The 16,401-nt window shown below is 42.2% G+C and overlaps 1 protein-coding gene across 1 annotated transcript in view; it reads left to right on the top strand.

Annotated features, from left to right (window-relative positions):
• The window catches only part of LOC308112974 (cadherin-4-like), a gene marked incomplete at its 3' end in the record, with an annotated part of 231,031 nt that overhangs the window by 190,958 nt on the left and 23,672 nt on the right, over nucleotides 1-16,401 (top strand). Inside the window, exons 6-9 of the mRNA XM_080468827.1 lie at nucleotides 2,176-2,331; nucleotides 7,157-7,301; nucleotides 9,482-9,654; nucleotides 13,573-13,710. Coding sequence (XP_080324953.1) covers nucleotides 2,176-2,331; nucleotides 7,157-7,301; nucleotides 9,482-9,654; nucleotides 13,573-13,710 — 612 coding nt within the window. The remainder of the gene's footprint in view (nucleotides 1-2,175; nucleotides 2,332-7,156; nucleotides 7,302-9,481; nucleotides 9,655-13,572; nucleotides 13,711-16,401) is intronic.

The following is a 16,401-nucleotide window of genomic DNA, read 5'->3' as shown; positions in this document are numbered from 1 at the left end:
AAAGCAGGATGAATGAGACTGGGGACACTTTGGCAGGCAGATGTGTAATAATTGCTTGTATTTTCTAATGTGACAGGAGCGGTAAAGGAGCCCCCGTGCCTCTGTGTCTTTTTCACTTTACGTACAGGAGGGTAATGACAGGACATTGAGAGTTCAACTAAGCTGCTTGCTTGGATATTTGTTAGTTTGTTGGTGTTTAACGGCTGTGAGTTTCTTTGAAGTAATAGCAGTCGATGCCGGCAGCTCGTTAATTATCATAGCTGTCAGCAGTAATTCACTGAGAAGTGTGCAAGGCATCCTGACGTTCTCCTCCCCCTATTCCCCAAAGAAAGCGCACATACATATATACACAAATAAAATTAGTGGGCCGCTGTGACAGCTCCTCTGGCATTCTGAGGCGAATGTGTCTATAACTGATCACACTTGTGTGATTAGGAAGACACACCTTGACTGTCTTCCGCTTACGGAGAGCAGATAATCATGTTAATGCTGATGACGAGGAAGAGAAGGGAAAATGGTTATAATGGCTGCTTCAGCATCGGTGACAGGTTTTTATTCCAGCATTCAGAGGAGTCAGGATGACACCTGCCTAATATGTCCTTCCCTTGTCCTTGTTAGTTGCTGCAGCTATTTTCACAGCAGGGCAGAATTTCTGGTGTGTCAAAAGTGTGGCTAAATTGGTTCCTCGAGTGGTGAAAGATGGAGACAACTTTGGACAGTCTTACTCTTCTTGTGCACTCAGACTTTTCACTGAAATAGTCATTGATTAGAAGAAAAAGGTTGGCAATATTTCTCTCTCTCTCTGTCTCTCGCTCTCTCTCTCTCGCTCTCGCTCTCGCTCTCTCTCTCTCTGTCGTGCGTGCACATCTGTACAGAATGTTCCTGCATACAAGACTAAGTGTATGATTGACTCATTTTGATATACCAGTTGATTTCGCGGGTTGTCATATAGTTAATGGACAGAAATGGGATGCTTGCAGGTTTGGACTCTATTTGGGCACCAAATTGAATAACTCTCCCAAATGAGTCCCAATTACACAGCACTTCAGCCCAAATCACGGGCCTAGCAGTGCACTTAATGCACCTATTAGTTGCCTATCTGGCGAGGGAGGCCGAACCAAAACGCAGGCTCATTTTTTCGAGAACATCCTGCTTCCCATGTCCCACGGTTATTAAATAATTTTCTTTCTGTGTGCACCGCTGATTTCCTGACCTATTGTCTTCCGGCTTGTGTTTTTGCCTCGGCAAAATGTGTTTATTGTTATGTTGCCTGTTCTCCAATTACATGACTACTACAATCTCATATATTCACTTTCCTATCTAATTGTCATTTTGGTTCACAACAAGTCTGCAGTCGCTGTGTGGCTCCAGAAAGTCTTCATGAATCACTGGCCAACTGTCAGAGTGAGCAGTAAATACATGTTGATTTCATTTCTCACTCCCGAGAATATTGAATTCAAATTTTTCTTTTGAAGCAGTCCAATTCCAGCAAACAGAGTACGCAGCGCTCCCTGCAGCTGCACTAATGAAAACCTTGAGCACGTAGAGGCTAGAAATGGAAAACTGTGATAACAGTGTGTGTGTGTGTGTGTGTGTGTGTGTGTGTGTGTGTGTGTGTGTGTGTGTGTGTGTGTGTGTGTGTGTGTGTGTGTGTGTGTGTGTGTGTGTGTGTGTGTGTGTGTGTGTGTGTGTGTGTGTGTGTGTGTGTGTGTGTGTGTGGGGTGGGGGGACTGCTCGTTTGGGGAGACACAGCAGGTCCCAGGGCAAGCGTTGGGCATGGTTTTGGTTAGGCCGAGTCTCCTGGAAATAAATGGCATGTGAAGTTGTAGAAACTCCATTCTGTGTATTTGCTCAGCCGCCTTTTGCAGGATTCCAGTGAATATTACACAATATGAAGTTTCTGTGAACAATATTGCAAAGCACAACGGCAGAATATTGAAAAACTATTTCTTGAATAATATAAACATCACAGTCGTGTCTGTTGGCTGTGGGAGTTTATATTTTATGGCTTTGGAAAATAATCATTTTGAATTCAGGTCGTATACAGGGCAGCATGATGGTGTCGAGGTTAGCACTGGAAGTGTGTGAGTGAATGGATGGATGAATGCATGGATGGATGCGCAATCTTTAATTGCACAGAAATGTTGATTTTCCTCTTTGCTTGTTGTGATGCAGATTCGTTCGGACCAGGACCAGGACATCTCAATTCGATACAGCATCACTGGGGTTGGAGCGGATCAACCGCCGAACGAGGTGTTCAACATCGACCCCGTGCTTGGAAAAATGTTTGTCACCAAGCCCCTTGATCGAGAACATCGTTCCTCGTATCATGTGAGTGTTCCCACCGCAACAGTAATGCCTCGGCTGGGGGCCTTTCTGAATCGGCCAGCGCACAGCAGCACATGTACTCATGAGGGTCAGGAAAATGTGATCATTAATCATTAAACACAGCTAGTTATACGACCTGTCACAGCCAGTGTGTTTCATTGGCCTGTCAGTAGCATAAGCACACGATGAACCAACAGAACATATGAAAATAGCTCAGGATGATGTTATAATTTTGTTACATCTCTGAAGTGAGGAAAATCTTTGTAACTTCACTGCTTTCAGTCCTGAAAGCAGGAATACAATAAGCCCTGTAAAGTAAGTCTGTCTCGTTGAAAATGTCAAAATTCGCTCCGTGCTGAAAGGTGAATAATTACCCAATGGCATCTGGTGCGTTTAACCAGGACATAGACTGTACCGGAGGACTTGTTTTCATCCAATGCTACATGCACAGCCTTTTTCTTTCTGTGCGTGCCGTGCTTATGACAAAATACCAACACCTGCACCGCCTCATTTGAATGAAACTTCCATCTCTTTGTGCCTTTGCTGTCAACTATGTGCTGCGCATGCTGTTCCAGACATGGAATCGAGAGGACGGCGTTTAGATTTGAAGAAAGTGCTAACTTGTTGTACTTGACGCTTTAGCTCGTCTTTTTGCGCGCTATGGGGAAAAAAAAAATTTTAATAAAAAAGAAGAAGAAGAACCCCAATGCTTTGATGTACTGAACAGCAACACGGGGTTCATCAATTTCACTTTCTGTCTGCTTTTCTCCGTCTCTGTACCTGCCACGATCTCTGTATTTATATGTGCGTCTAGTCTGAGCTACAGTCTTTAGGAGCTTGCAAGGCTAACCTTTCAGTGGGAGGTGAGCAGATTTATACTCAAGGGAAGCTCCAATCAATGAGGTGATTTGTTAAGAAAGGGGGGGGGGGGGGGCAGCTAAAGGCTGCCTAAGTTAACTGCACGTTTGTTGTAGAGAAGAGGCATTTGTGTGGAATACAAAGTGAGGTGGGAAAACAGAAGAGACGAGGTGAAGATGCACGTGTAAACAGGTGAAAGATTGTGCAGTTCAATTAAAGGGCTTTCTCACTCAGCGCCATTAAAGCAACACGAAAGCAAATGAACTCCACTCTATGAAAAAAAAATAAAAATAAATCCTCGGTCCGTGTGCGTTAAAGTGAGGGGCAGAGTTTATTTATTGTGCTTCGTTAGCCAATGTGGGACTCCGATGCACACAAAGTCAGCATTTGACTTTGTGTTCCTGCTTTTGTTTACTTCATATTTCAAGCAAGGACAGAACAAAGTTACGGTCTACTTCTTTTCATTCTCAAACAATGTGCACTCTGAAATTCAAAACCAGCCATGCAAACAAGATGCATTTTCATGAGAAAAATAAAATGCCACGCAAAAAAACAAACCTTGAAGCTTTTGGGGTCTGCCGTTATCTTTATCTGGACGCCGCCTCTTGCCAAATGCAGAACACTGCCTTTTAAGATAATACCTTTAATGTGGGCCCAGAATTACATTTTGCCTACTTTAAACATGGCAGTACTCTCTGACTCCTACTGTTACTGAATTAGGGTCTGGGTGAGTTGGGATGTGGGATGGATGGATGAAGTTGGGCATAGAGATGGAGGGAGGGGACCGACTCCAAGCCCGTTACGGCAGGGTGAGATTGGGGATGTGATGGGGGCACACGGATATTGGGTACAGAACAGATCAGACAATGCAGTGGAAAAAGGTAAAGTTAAATTAACCTTAGGGAGACCTGGAGACGCAATTTTGGTGGAGTTGTGGAGTGGAAGCACACAGTGGATAGGGGAGGATGAGCAGCGGTGGAGAGGATCCTCACCTCTCTGAGGAGAACAAGTCGATAGAGAATGTTACTTATTCTATTTCCTGCGCAACGAGCCCGAGGGCTATTTCATTTATCTGGCTCTCATCCTCCTGCAGAGTCCAAGAAATGTTTTCCTATATGGGAGGAGTATCATTCCCTCAATTCTCCATACATGATGAAAAAATCTGCACAGGTTCTAATATCTCGTCATTCTTCTCATCTGTTTGCTGCGTGTTTTCATTTTTCTTCCTGTCAGTTCTTTCCACTTTTGTCACTTTTTCCTCCGCTCCTCTTTTAGCTTGGCTTTTGATGCATATCAAATACGATCCCTCGCCTGGAATTGATCGCTGACGTGTTTGCTGAATAAATATTTACCAGCCCATGTTGTTTAGCACAGGATGTGTATAGTATCAGGTTGTTTTTTGTTTGTTTTTTCCTCTTCTTTTTTTTACTTCACATGATATAAACTAAACATGCTCGGTGCTTCCAGTTGACAGGAATATCCCTGCATAAGTCATGTTCAGGGAAATAAACATTCACAAGTAAGGTGAAATGAATCCAAACAGCTTTGGAGGGAATTCATTGTGAAACGCCATTTCGGTTCTTTAGTTTGACCTTCAAGTATGGAGTTAAAAATAGCAAAACCTCTGGCATTTATTTAAACTCCATGTTTCACTGATAATTCTTCTCTGTTGTCTCTGTTTTCATTTATTCAAGTGTTTTTTTTTTTTGTTGTTGTTGTTTTTTTTCTTAACTCCAGACTTACTGAGAGTGAAAGCAACCAGGACACATTTTGTAGGATGTATTGATTCCTGTAATAACTTCATGTCAAAACTTTGCGAGAAATCCTTGTTGGTGATTCCATTGATCTGAGCACAGCTGAGTTGAATTTGAGATGGGCTGACTGTGTTTGTGGAGTCAGACGCAAGTGAAGAGATTTCAAGGCTTTCCTTCAAACAAACTCAGACAGAATGTTGACCGGGGATCCAAGGCACTGATTCTGAAACAAGACACCTTGCTTTTACAAAAGAGGCAACTTGCAACAAAATAAGATGTTTCTTGTTTTGGTTTCTACTGAGATAAAAAAAAATAAAAAGAAAGAAAGAAAAGAAGGAAGAAACTTCTGGGAACGAAGTGTAAAAGAGATAAGGAGTCAGAAGGAAGAACATGATCGCAAAGGCAATTTCTCAACAAGAAAAATATCCTGAGTTTTACTGACCTTATGTAATATTTTTCTTCATGTTTCCAGAAATCTTTTTGAAGTTCTTATACCGTATAATTCAGTAATGCAGATTTTTATCAGTCTGCAGACCGTGCAGAGGTGTTCCCAGTTTGGCGGTAGACGCACCCAGAGTACGCCTGCCGGTTTATTTATGTTGTCCTTTCCTAGGCTTTGTACATGGGGGAATACCCAGGGGGTTTCTCAACCTCATTGTCAGTGAACGTCATGCATAGACACAATTTGTTCAATAACTAGACATGAACCACCCAAACATGCAAGTCATGGTCACTAAGAACTGTTTTCATAAGTAAAAGTAAAAAAAAAAAAAAGTGCCAGTTCTGGAATTTACTGAAGCACAAAAGTAAAAATTAAGATTGAATTCCCACTTTTATCACTACATGAGCAGTGTAGCAGTAAAAGCAGTGTCACACCAGAGCGATCGTTCTCAAGTAACAACACATGATCGTGATTAAACTTGTGTCAAAGTTTTAAGTCAGAAATAATGCTCCAAATACAAAAGCAAACAGGAAATAATCTTTCAAATATGGAGTCTTATAATTTAACCATTATCATTGTAACCTGATGTAGCCTCGGCTTCTCCAAATCATCATTTGAAGTGACAATCCTTTAGGGAAAAATGTAAAAAACAAAATACGAAACATTGTGTTCAGTTATAGTTATGAAAAGTACAAAACTCATCCAAAAAAGGTAAAGAATGCCTTACAAATCTACTTCGGCATAGTTATGAAGGTACAAGTTTCCACATACATTATAAGCATTGTAGTGTAATACAATTTGTCAGCATGATCTCCTGGAGAAGATCATTTTGCCTCACAAACTATTGACTTCAACGTAATTTAGTAACTTCGGGATTATATGTAAAGATACAAACTATCAAGATTACAATCTTGCATTATCTTATTACGTATTGCAAGTTGATGAATATAGTACAAAGTACTTGAAACATAACATTAATAGGTATTCTGGGAGAAAATGTATCATTTTTTTTGGAGGTCTCACCACATACTGTGTGATAGTCTTCATTTGACAGAGATTATTAGTTAAATCTGCATTTTATAATCCCGCCTCATGTATGCATGTATGTAGTCTAGCACACAAAGCATGAGGCAAAAAATATATAAACTATGATATAGTTTATTTATGTAAAGGCTATCCAACAAATCAGTGAGCCAGTTCAGTGCACACAAGACAAAAGTGAAAAGTCAAAAGTTAATCCTTGCCTTGAATTCAGAGCATTAAAAGCTACAAAAAAGGCAGAAATCTTTGTGTGATTAACAACTCAGACCTCAGAATTTGAAAACTACATAAAATATACCATGCAGTCAGGCTATTACCGCCTGAAAAATCAGCCAGAATCAAGGGCTCATTAGATTATTTCAATGGTATATTTAAAGATATGAACAAAAAAAAGCAGTGGGCAGTGTTGTTACTAACACCAGGGAAGTGGACCATATCACGCTGGTCCAGAAATCACCCCACTGGCCTCAGATGATGGAGTTTAAAGAGTTTAAAATCTTGCTCCTTGTCGGCAAAGCACAACATGGCTTTGGAGCAAAATACACGTCAGCGTGACTGGTTGGTTATGAAGACCCATCAAACACCAGATGCGGCCAGAAAAATGTCATTCTATAATCCAGTGCAAACACTCACTAAATATGTAAATTATTGATGAATTCATTACTTTATACTCTCATTATAACAATCACGAGCTGTAATCTGAACGCATCTCGTGTGTTTTTGTGTTCCCCAGCTGCGAGCCCATGCTGTGGACATGAATGGGAACCAGGTGGAGAACCCCATCGATCTGTATATCTTCGTCATCGATATGAACGACAACAGGCCTGAGTTCAAGAACCAGGTCTACAACGGCTCCGTGGACGAAGGCTCCAAACCAGGTGATGACGCATCGACGGGACGAAACGAGACACGAACTTTGAAACGGGGGCAATTAAAAGAAGAAGGCACATTTAATAGGAAAGACTCAAAGGATTTGTGGATGCCTGACATATTTAGGGATGGGTGTAGGGCACAAGAGTGGCTCGCATGTCTGGAGAGATTGGTGTCGTTAAAAGTATGACTACACTAGTGAATCTTTGACGCAGCGGAGAATTTTCCATTCCCCTTGATTTAGCAGACAGACGGAGAATCTGTCTCCTACAGTGGCTTTTCATTTAGCCTGACGCAGTAGTGGTCATAAACCAAAGAGGGTGCTCAGGCTGGAGAGGAGATTGAGGATTAAATGTACCACGCTGTAGCACCACTGGGTCATTTTATGTCTAACCTCAGAGCGCAAGAATCACAGAGATGAGCTCTCTGTGTGCAAGTCTGTGTGAGTGCGAGCGCGATGAGCCAGAGTTTATTGCACCAGGGGTGATCTCAAGAGGTGTCCAGGTGCTCATTTCCCTTTCTCTCTATTTTGCTTTTTTCTTACTTACTGTCTTTATTTCTTCTTCTTTTTTTTCTTTTTTTTTTCTTTCTTCCCTTGCTCCCTCTTGTCGCCGCCGTTTGTCCTCTTCCTTCCCTCCCTGGTGCAGTTCCCTCTTCCTGAGCTTTGCCCCACGCAGCACACAAGTCTCTCCGGATTGCATGACATTCAGCTGAACAATAATCATAAAAAAAAGAGAGTTTTGGAATTTAGAGCTCCAGTGGTTTCAATGGAAGCCCAATTACAGACTTGAATTAGTTTGCAAATTAAAGAGTCATTATGAGGACCTAATCCTGTCAGGCACAGCTTAGGACGCCCGTACAAAGGGTCCACATTAAACCCCCTAAGAGTGCAGCTTAATGAAATTACCCCGACGATGTGTGACACATTGTGATCCCTCATCTCCTCGTCTCTATCCCTCCATCTATAGAAAAAAAGGGGATGGGTGGAGCGCTGATAGTCACTCCACTTGGAGTCAAACCAAATATGGAGTCTGTCCTCTATTTCTCTCCCTTTTCCCCTCCCTCCCTCTCTCCCTCTGTTCCTAACAGCTTTTTTTCCGCGGCTCGCTGAGAGCCCTTTAGAGTGCTCCCTCTGGCCGAGTCATTGACAAATGTTGCTTTGAAATGTAATGAAGTTTGAAATGGGAGCTGCGGTTACAATTATCCTCGGACAGGGCCTGTCACTGGCATGATATCACTATCTCTGGCAATTAGAATCAGCTACGAGAGCGAGAGAACAAGAGCGCGAAAGAGATGGAGAGATTGGGTGACAGGCAGTGATCCCAGAGAGTTATGTGGGTGTGTAGAGGCAGGAAAGCAAACAAGTGGTGCATTCATGGAGGTATAGTGGTTTATTGTGTGCAGGGGAACTGTGTCCACATACTTTATGGCTGTGCTCACTTGTGCTTGTAATCAAGGTAATTATAATTAGAGCGGGTTTGAATCCGTCCTATTGATGCCAAATACAATGCGTATTATGTAGCTACAAAAAGTCATCATAATTAGATTTGCTGCCATATTATTGTCAGATGTACTTTTGTTTGCGGTGATTTTTGAAGTCCTCATTCCAGAGCAGGTGGCCAGCGTTTCTTCGTGAACCTGCAGCTATCAATTAGCTGCATGTGAAGTGTTATCAGACTGTTACGTCGTCTCTAACCGGTTTATTGGCCGTTTTTATGCACACATTAACCATTACCTTTGCTTGATTGCCACTCGCAGTCTTTAACAATCTGTTTGTGAGGTGGTTGATTGAGCAGAGCAGAGCAATGTTCAAAGCGCATTAGCAGCCTCTTTTTGTCTTGTTCTAAAGTATCCCATTCGCATAAATGACAGAGCAATCTACTTTGGGAAAATGGCAAATAATCCTTGAATTACAGTTATTTCTAAGTTGCTAAGTGAACAGCCGCACACATGGGATTGCACAGGAACTGGAATGATGATGACTTTCTCAGTGATAATACTTAAATGTTTAGAGATCTATGAGATGAAGAAATGAAAGTTGAATTTTATTTAAAGGCATTATTTACCCGCTTTACTTTATTAATATGTTGTTTTATTGCCTTTAATTGAAATTCAAGTTGAGCAAAAGACTTTTCCCTTTTTTTTTTGCCTGTGGATGTCAACGTTAATCATTTCTGTCTCTTACCAGGAACGTATGTGATGCACGTGTCAGCGTTCGACGCCGACGACAACACCACAGCTAATGGAATGGTTCGCTATCGAATCCTCTCCCAGACGCCGCACAGCCCGATCCCTAACATGTTCACCATCAACAGCGAGACGGGGGATATCGTGACGGTGGCGCCTGGTCTCGATCGAGAGGTCGGTGTTTTGGCTCTTATATTCTTAAATAAATAATCCAAGGTTGTCCTCCAAATGAAGATGAAATATATACTTTGTTATTATCTCGAGCCCCTTGAACTGTCTGCATGTGGTCAGAATGCAGCTTGATGGGTTCAACGGCATTGTCTACCATGATGACTGAGGGATGACTTTCAAATGTTGCCATGTGTGACCACGTCACACGGACTCGATTCATCTTTTTTCAACAGTAAATTGTCTGCGGTCACCTTGTTTACGGAGCCCTTAAAAGTTGTGACAAGATCCAAATGTGTTTATTCTCGCAACATGGATGTGCCCGTGACAACTCTGCGAAGAAATCTCAGAGACAGATCATCCTCCCAAACTGTCACCAGTGACAGACCTATTAACAACACATCACGCCACAGTGGGCCGCTCACTTTGTGTTGGATGTTTGTGTTTGTGTGTGTGTGTTTGTTTGTGTGGTGAAGATAGAGTGGAAATATCTGCGATAGAATGCCCTTGACACCTGTCAAACAAACACAAAAGCCCATATAATCACATCTACACTCGATAAAACACAGGCAACGGAGGGGGGACAAAGGGAGCAATAGAACAGAAACAGAGCCGGGTAGAAGAGGTATTACAATGATTATGGACGAGGCAAGTGTGAATTTGGCAATGACGATAGGGTGATTGAGACATGAGAGTGCCAGGGGGAAATTAAGGTATAAACGAAACATGGACGGAAAATGTCTCAGTCAAACTTCTGCTTCTTCTTTTTTTTTTTTTACAGTGTTTTATCTGTACACTGCTAATCCAGGCAGTCAACCCTAAATGCAGGATTAAACTCTTGCCACCTAGCAACACAGAGCAAAGCCGTCTGTACTTCAAAGGACTTTTTTATTGACGTAATTATTTCCCTTGCCCTTAATCTTTTTTTGATCCATGTTAGTATCACTGAGATCAATGGTCTATTGTTTCTTCGGGCCACAATGGAGAGTTTGCCTTACGATACAGCCAGGTGTGAATACAGTTAGTAGATATTTATCTAGCCATCTCCTATACTGCTCTGTCATACTGAAGTTTGGTGGCGGAATTTAAAAAAAAAAAAAAAAAAAAGCAAAAAGAAAGGTTTCTAAGCCCGAAATTGATGCTGGGATTTTTTTTCTCTGTGAGCCTACTTTGCTACTCACAACTTCACTGTAACACCGTCTTTCTTGAAAAAATTAATCCATCACACGTGTGATCAGACACAATGGGCCCGATCCACTGGAGGCATCCTCAACTGTCTCCCTATGACTTATTTCATAACTTGTTAGCGGCCTTTAATATATTATGAGGATATTCAGTGCCAAATACACATTTTTTTGCCGTTATGCACCAATCTGTTCGTTAACCTTCTCCACCAACCTGTCCAACTCAATGGTGTTAATCTTGTTTGTGAATGCTAAACGCAAGGAAACAAACAGGGAAGTAATATTGTCTCCAGCAGGTTGTTCTCATGTAAAAAGTGTCTTGTGAACACAAAATCCTCATTTGAATACTATTTCGGCGTGATGTGACTCGTGGTATTTTTCTAAGTTGCTCGAAAACATAATGCTTGCATACAGAATCTACTTATGTAAACATGCAGCCTAACAGATTTCTAAGGGTTTTAGTAAATGTTCTATCATTTTCTATTCCAGCGTTTTCCAAGTTATGGTTACAACGAATCCCATCCATCTCACAGAAATCATATTTTTCAGGTGATTGGTCAAAAGCTTGATCTGATACACGGCCAGTAATAACAGTCAGATATGGAATCACTTTTTGTGGGCCATGCTCTTAAGAAAAAAAAATTCTCCCAAAGTACAAACTCACTGAAGTCAGCATATTCTAGCAATCTCGAGTAAGCTTGTCAAAGACTATACTGACGCATGTGGCACCTATTATGCAACATCACGTCTCTCAGCCTGGGACCCACTATGTTTGCAGACGAGCCATCAGTTGCCTACTAATTTCCTATCAGAGTGAGGATTGAATGGAGATGAGGTCAATTCGTGTCGGTGCTACATGTAGGACTCATGAGCAGGTAAAAGAACAGCTATAAGTGAGCCCATCTAACCTTTTCAACCTTAAATGACTCATCTCTATATCCAACCCATGCTTGAAACAGCCATTTCAAACCTAACATGAACCTCAACCCAGCAGTTACCGATTAATGGACCCATTAAAGAAGTGCGTATTAACTGGAACATAGTTAAACTAATACTGACTTTCTTTTATACGCTCATGCCCAGTCATAAAATACATACTTCTAGTTTTCTCTAGCATCATTCCTAGACTGCAGATTAGAAGTTCTAAATCCCATAGGAAAATGAAAAAAAAAGTGCTTCTGTGCTGTACATGAGGTTCATAGAAAGATGCTGCACAGCACACTACAGTGCTTCCTCTGTATACTTTTAGTCAGCACTTTGGCCCTTTGAAACTTTGAAAGTTTCTATTTCTCCCTTCCTTTCTAGGACTTGGGTATAAGAGGTGTTAGGTGCTACAAAAAAAAGCACATACATAAAAAAAACCAAACATCTATTTTTGGTTCCCCCCTCCCTCCCTTGCGCCTCGTTGCTTCCCCCGCTGCCTCTTATCCACTCTTCTGTTCTTTACTTTTGAAACGTCTTCTTCCTCCCCTTTGTAAACTCACAAGCTGATTCTCTTCTAAAGATTTCCACTGGTCTGCAGTGGACTTTTAAGAGCTTGTTGACAGTAACAGACCCCAGTCCTCCAGAGGATTTGGGGTATGCTGCGGTGTTGTTGCAATGTTGAGAGGTTCAGAGGAGCTCTACATAATTACTCCCTTGTCTAATTAGGGAGAGTGTTGTGTACACGGCATACACAGGCTGATGGGACAGTGAGGCAGGCACAAGATACAGAGAAAGAGATTTTTGTGTGCGTGTGTGTGTGTGTGTGTGTGTGTGTGTGTGTGTGTGTGTGTGTGTGTGTGTGTGTGTGTGTGTGTGTGTGTGTGTGTGTGTGTGTGTGTGTGTGTGTGTGTGTGTGTGTGTGTGTGTGTGTGTGTGTGTGTGTGTGTGTGTGTGTGTGTGTGTGGTGGGGGGGAGGGGGGTTGGGGTGTATATCTGCCAATGTTAATGAGAGTGTGTACAGGGTTGGAGTTCAGCATCTCATCTAGCATCAAGATGAGAGAAACTGAGAGGAGCTGTCTAATCCTACTGATGTGGCATCCTGGCCTAATTGGGATATTTACTCGGTAATTAGCAGGTGAGAGAGACACTGGGAATGTAATTGGGAATCTCAGTGACGAGACGTATTATCCAGACAGTCAGCTCCCGGGCTCCATCCTTCCTGCAGCCCATTAACTGCACCCTGGGACAGAAGAAGAGACGGAGAAAGCTTCAAGGGAGGGAGGAGGAGAAAAAAAAAAAAACAGGTGGAGAAGTAGCAGTGCAGCTCAAAGACCCTTAAGTACAATAAGAGAACCATATTTCAGCTCCCAGTGAAGTGACACTATCGTTTTGAAAGATGAAATGGCATTTATCATTCTCCCATATTATCACTTCATAGACATGTCTAATAATCTCCATCAGTTAGATCATTGTCTTCACATCTGTCCATCAGTGTTCTGTGAGTAAGCGATGCTTTTGATGACTTTGATGACACACTGTACCCATGGGGAGACTTCCCACTGCAGCCTTCAGGAGGTGTAAAGTCTCGATATGCTCCACTGAGGAGGTTTCAACTTAGTCAAATGAAAGAACTTCATTCTTGTGATTCCGGTTTTCAAACCGTGGACAGTGACTACAGAACAGAACACAGACTCAGCTTTTTCCTCCTGGGAGTCACAGTCTGTGACTGCTGCTGTAGACTTGAGGAAGAAAAAGCCTTTTTGCAGATGAATAACTGCACACTGTTGTTTTTTTTTCCTGTCTCTCCCTTCTGCAGAAAGTGTCCCAGTACACCATCATTGTGCAAGCTACGGACATGGAGGGAAACCTGAACTTTGGCCTTTCCAACACAGCCACTGCCATCATCACTGTCACGGACATCAATGACAACCCGCCCATGCTGACCTCCAGAACTGTGAGTTATTACACATAAAGGAGTGGAGGGGAAAGGGTAACAGTTCCGAGAAGGGGGGCGACTTGGTTCAGAGGACAGGGTGGAAATTATTAGAATGCTGGAGCAGAAGGTAGAACCAAGTCGTATATTAGGGAAAAGACAAGAGAGGGAGAAGGAAGTGATGGAAAAAAGACTCTAAATGGTGGTTGCAGTGAAATGAAAAACCAAGAAAAAGCCATAAAACTGTTATTTCGCAGCAATTCACGATTTACGTAAGGACAGCGAAGGGAGTTTGTCAGGTGCGAAGGACACATTTCTTTGTAGGTGACCCAACCACATGCACACCTTCCCACAAACTAGGAATAACTAATCTATATCATTAGTTTTCAAGCACAGGAAAACGATGACTATTGCGAAATATTGAATAGATTTATTGACAAATCAGTGACAACATCCAGGTCAACTGAAATTAAATAACATTTCTTTGCAGTCAGCAAGCCATAAGCAAAAATTTAAAAAAAAAACTATTTAAAGAGAGCAAAGAACCAACTTTTTTCTGGCTTAGTCCACATGGAGTTGTGATATCAGTATGGAAAGAAAAGAAATCAAGGGATTCCAGTCCCCCTCAATTTTCTCTAGCTCTTCTAATTTGAGGAATTAAGCTGCTATTCAGTGGCTTCTGGGGTGACCTGGGCACCTCCTCCTAGAGGGCTATGCCTGGTGAACATCTAGTGGGAGGTGACAAGGAGGCATCATACCTGAACCACCAGAGCTGGCTCTTTGAATGCAGAGGATTAGCAGCTTAAGAGCAAGTCTCCCGGATGGTTGAGCTTCTCACTCTATTGACCCCCCCCATATCACTCAAGAATTAGATGCTTGAAGGCTCTCACTCCTACCTGTAGGTGGCATGCTATGGAACCATGGACTCAGACATGGATGCATGCATCTCGATTGGCTTCACACAAAGAGAGAAATTGTTAAAGTGAATACAGGAGGCAGTGAAAATGAGAACATCATCTGCAAAAAGCAGAGATGCCACCCTTTGGCCCTCTGACACGTTGCCCTGCTGACAATGTCTGTGTGTGACACCCACGGATACAGCTCTCACACCAGCGGTACAGAGTCTGGCTAACCCATTGAAGTGGGCCAGATACACCATGCTCCCGAAGCACCTCCCAGAAGACATCAGGGTAGATATGGTTATAGGAATTCTCCAATTCCACATAACAAATCCAATCTGAATGACAAACCCCACTGCACCCCAAATAATCAGTGAGCAGGTGAAAAGCTGATACATTTTGTAATGGCCAGTACGGATTCCGCATTGTTCCTCCTCTCTCTGAGGTTTTGACTATCAGTCAAAGTCTCCTTTCCAGTGGCCTAATGTTAATTAATTAAACGAAATTAAATGCATTGCACTGTATGTAATGTATTATATGAATGGTGTAACTGGATCGCACTGCCACTAAATGAATTACTGAGGTTGGAGATTTCTCTTTTGATCCAGCCTTAGTCTGACTACCTCTCTCAGAGCTGCTAAATGTTCCGATGTCTAGGTGGAACAGCCGAGATGGCAGCAGTGTTTCCTAGTATTCAGCTGGAAAGAAAGGAAATATATATTTGCATGGTTTGAAATGAGCTACATTGGATGCGGCTGACACATGAATTTATTTTGTGAAGTAAACATGGCCAAGTCAGTTTGTCTGCATTTTTTTTATTTTTTTTGTGATGTGATGAAAAATCTTTTTTAGGTGTCAGTGTGGCTTCAGGTGTCGGGATTATTCAGGTTGCGTACTTCCCTATCATTGGTGATGAGAACACGGGCCTGTTGGGTAGATAAGGTGCTTAGCTCGGCAACGGCAGCAGGAGTGGCGGAGACCATATCAGCAGTACGGAGCGCTCATCTCTTTGAGGTGGTAGCAGAAGAGTTAGCATTAGCATTTGCCCTGGAGGCTATTAAGACCCTTGTGATGATGAGTTAGCATTGCCAGTAAGCATGTGTCAGCCGTGGAGCTCATCAGAGAGCTGCTACATCACACACAGCAGGAAATGTACAATTAGAGGGCAGAAAAAGAAAAAAAAAAGAGGCCAGAAGAAGAAGATGGTGAGCAAGAAGAGAACAAAGAAAAACGCCTCGCTGACGCCTGGACCACCGTGCTTACTCTGAGGTGAAAAATGGAAAGAAGAAAAACTGATGGGGGAATGATGGGAAGGGTGAAAAGAATGAAAAATTATTTTGTCGCAGGAGCTATTTTCTACAGCACGCTGATAAAGTGCAGACGTGCCCCGTTGTAAATCAGAGGTCTTTCCTGACGCGGCACCCCCTTCTTGCATTAAGATTCTCTACTGATAGCAGTTTATTGATGATACTGAGCAATAATAGATTGATATTCTCTAACTGTATTCCACCGTGTTTAAGTGCATTTCCATCATCGTCACAGGGGGGAAGTTAATACTATCATGGATATTGATGATAAACTTTAGTGGGGGTTTTGGAGCCACTATGAGCCAAGCACTTTTACCCGCTCCCTTCATAAATCATCCATTTTAGTGGAGGGATAACATAAAAGCCATTTTGTTGAGAATGCAGGCCATTATGCAAATATTTAGTGTTTGCAATAAACCCCATAGATCTTTCAATGTGTCCCAGAAATATAAAGTTTGGGGAATTTGTCTTTAATGTTGATGATTAATATTTCATCATGCCTATCA

This window comes from Lipophrys pholis, assembly GCF_963383615.2.
Source record: "Lipophrys pholis genome assembly, chromosome: 8".
Taxonomy (NCBI): Eukaryota; Metazoa; Chordata; class Actinopteri; order Blenniiformes; family Blenniidae; genus Lipophrys; species Lipophrys pholis.
The sequence above is the reverse complement of the archived record's forward strand: the minus strand, read 5'-3'. Positions and strand labels throughout refer to the sequence as shown.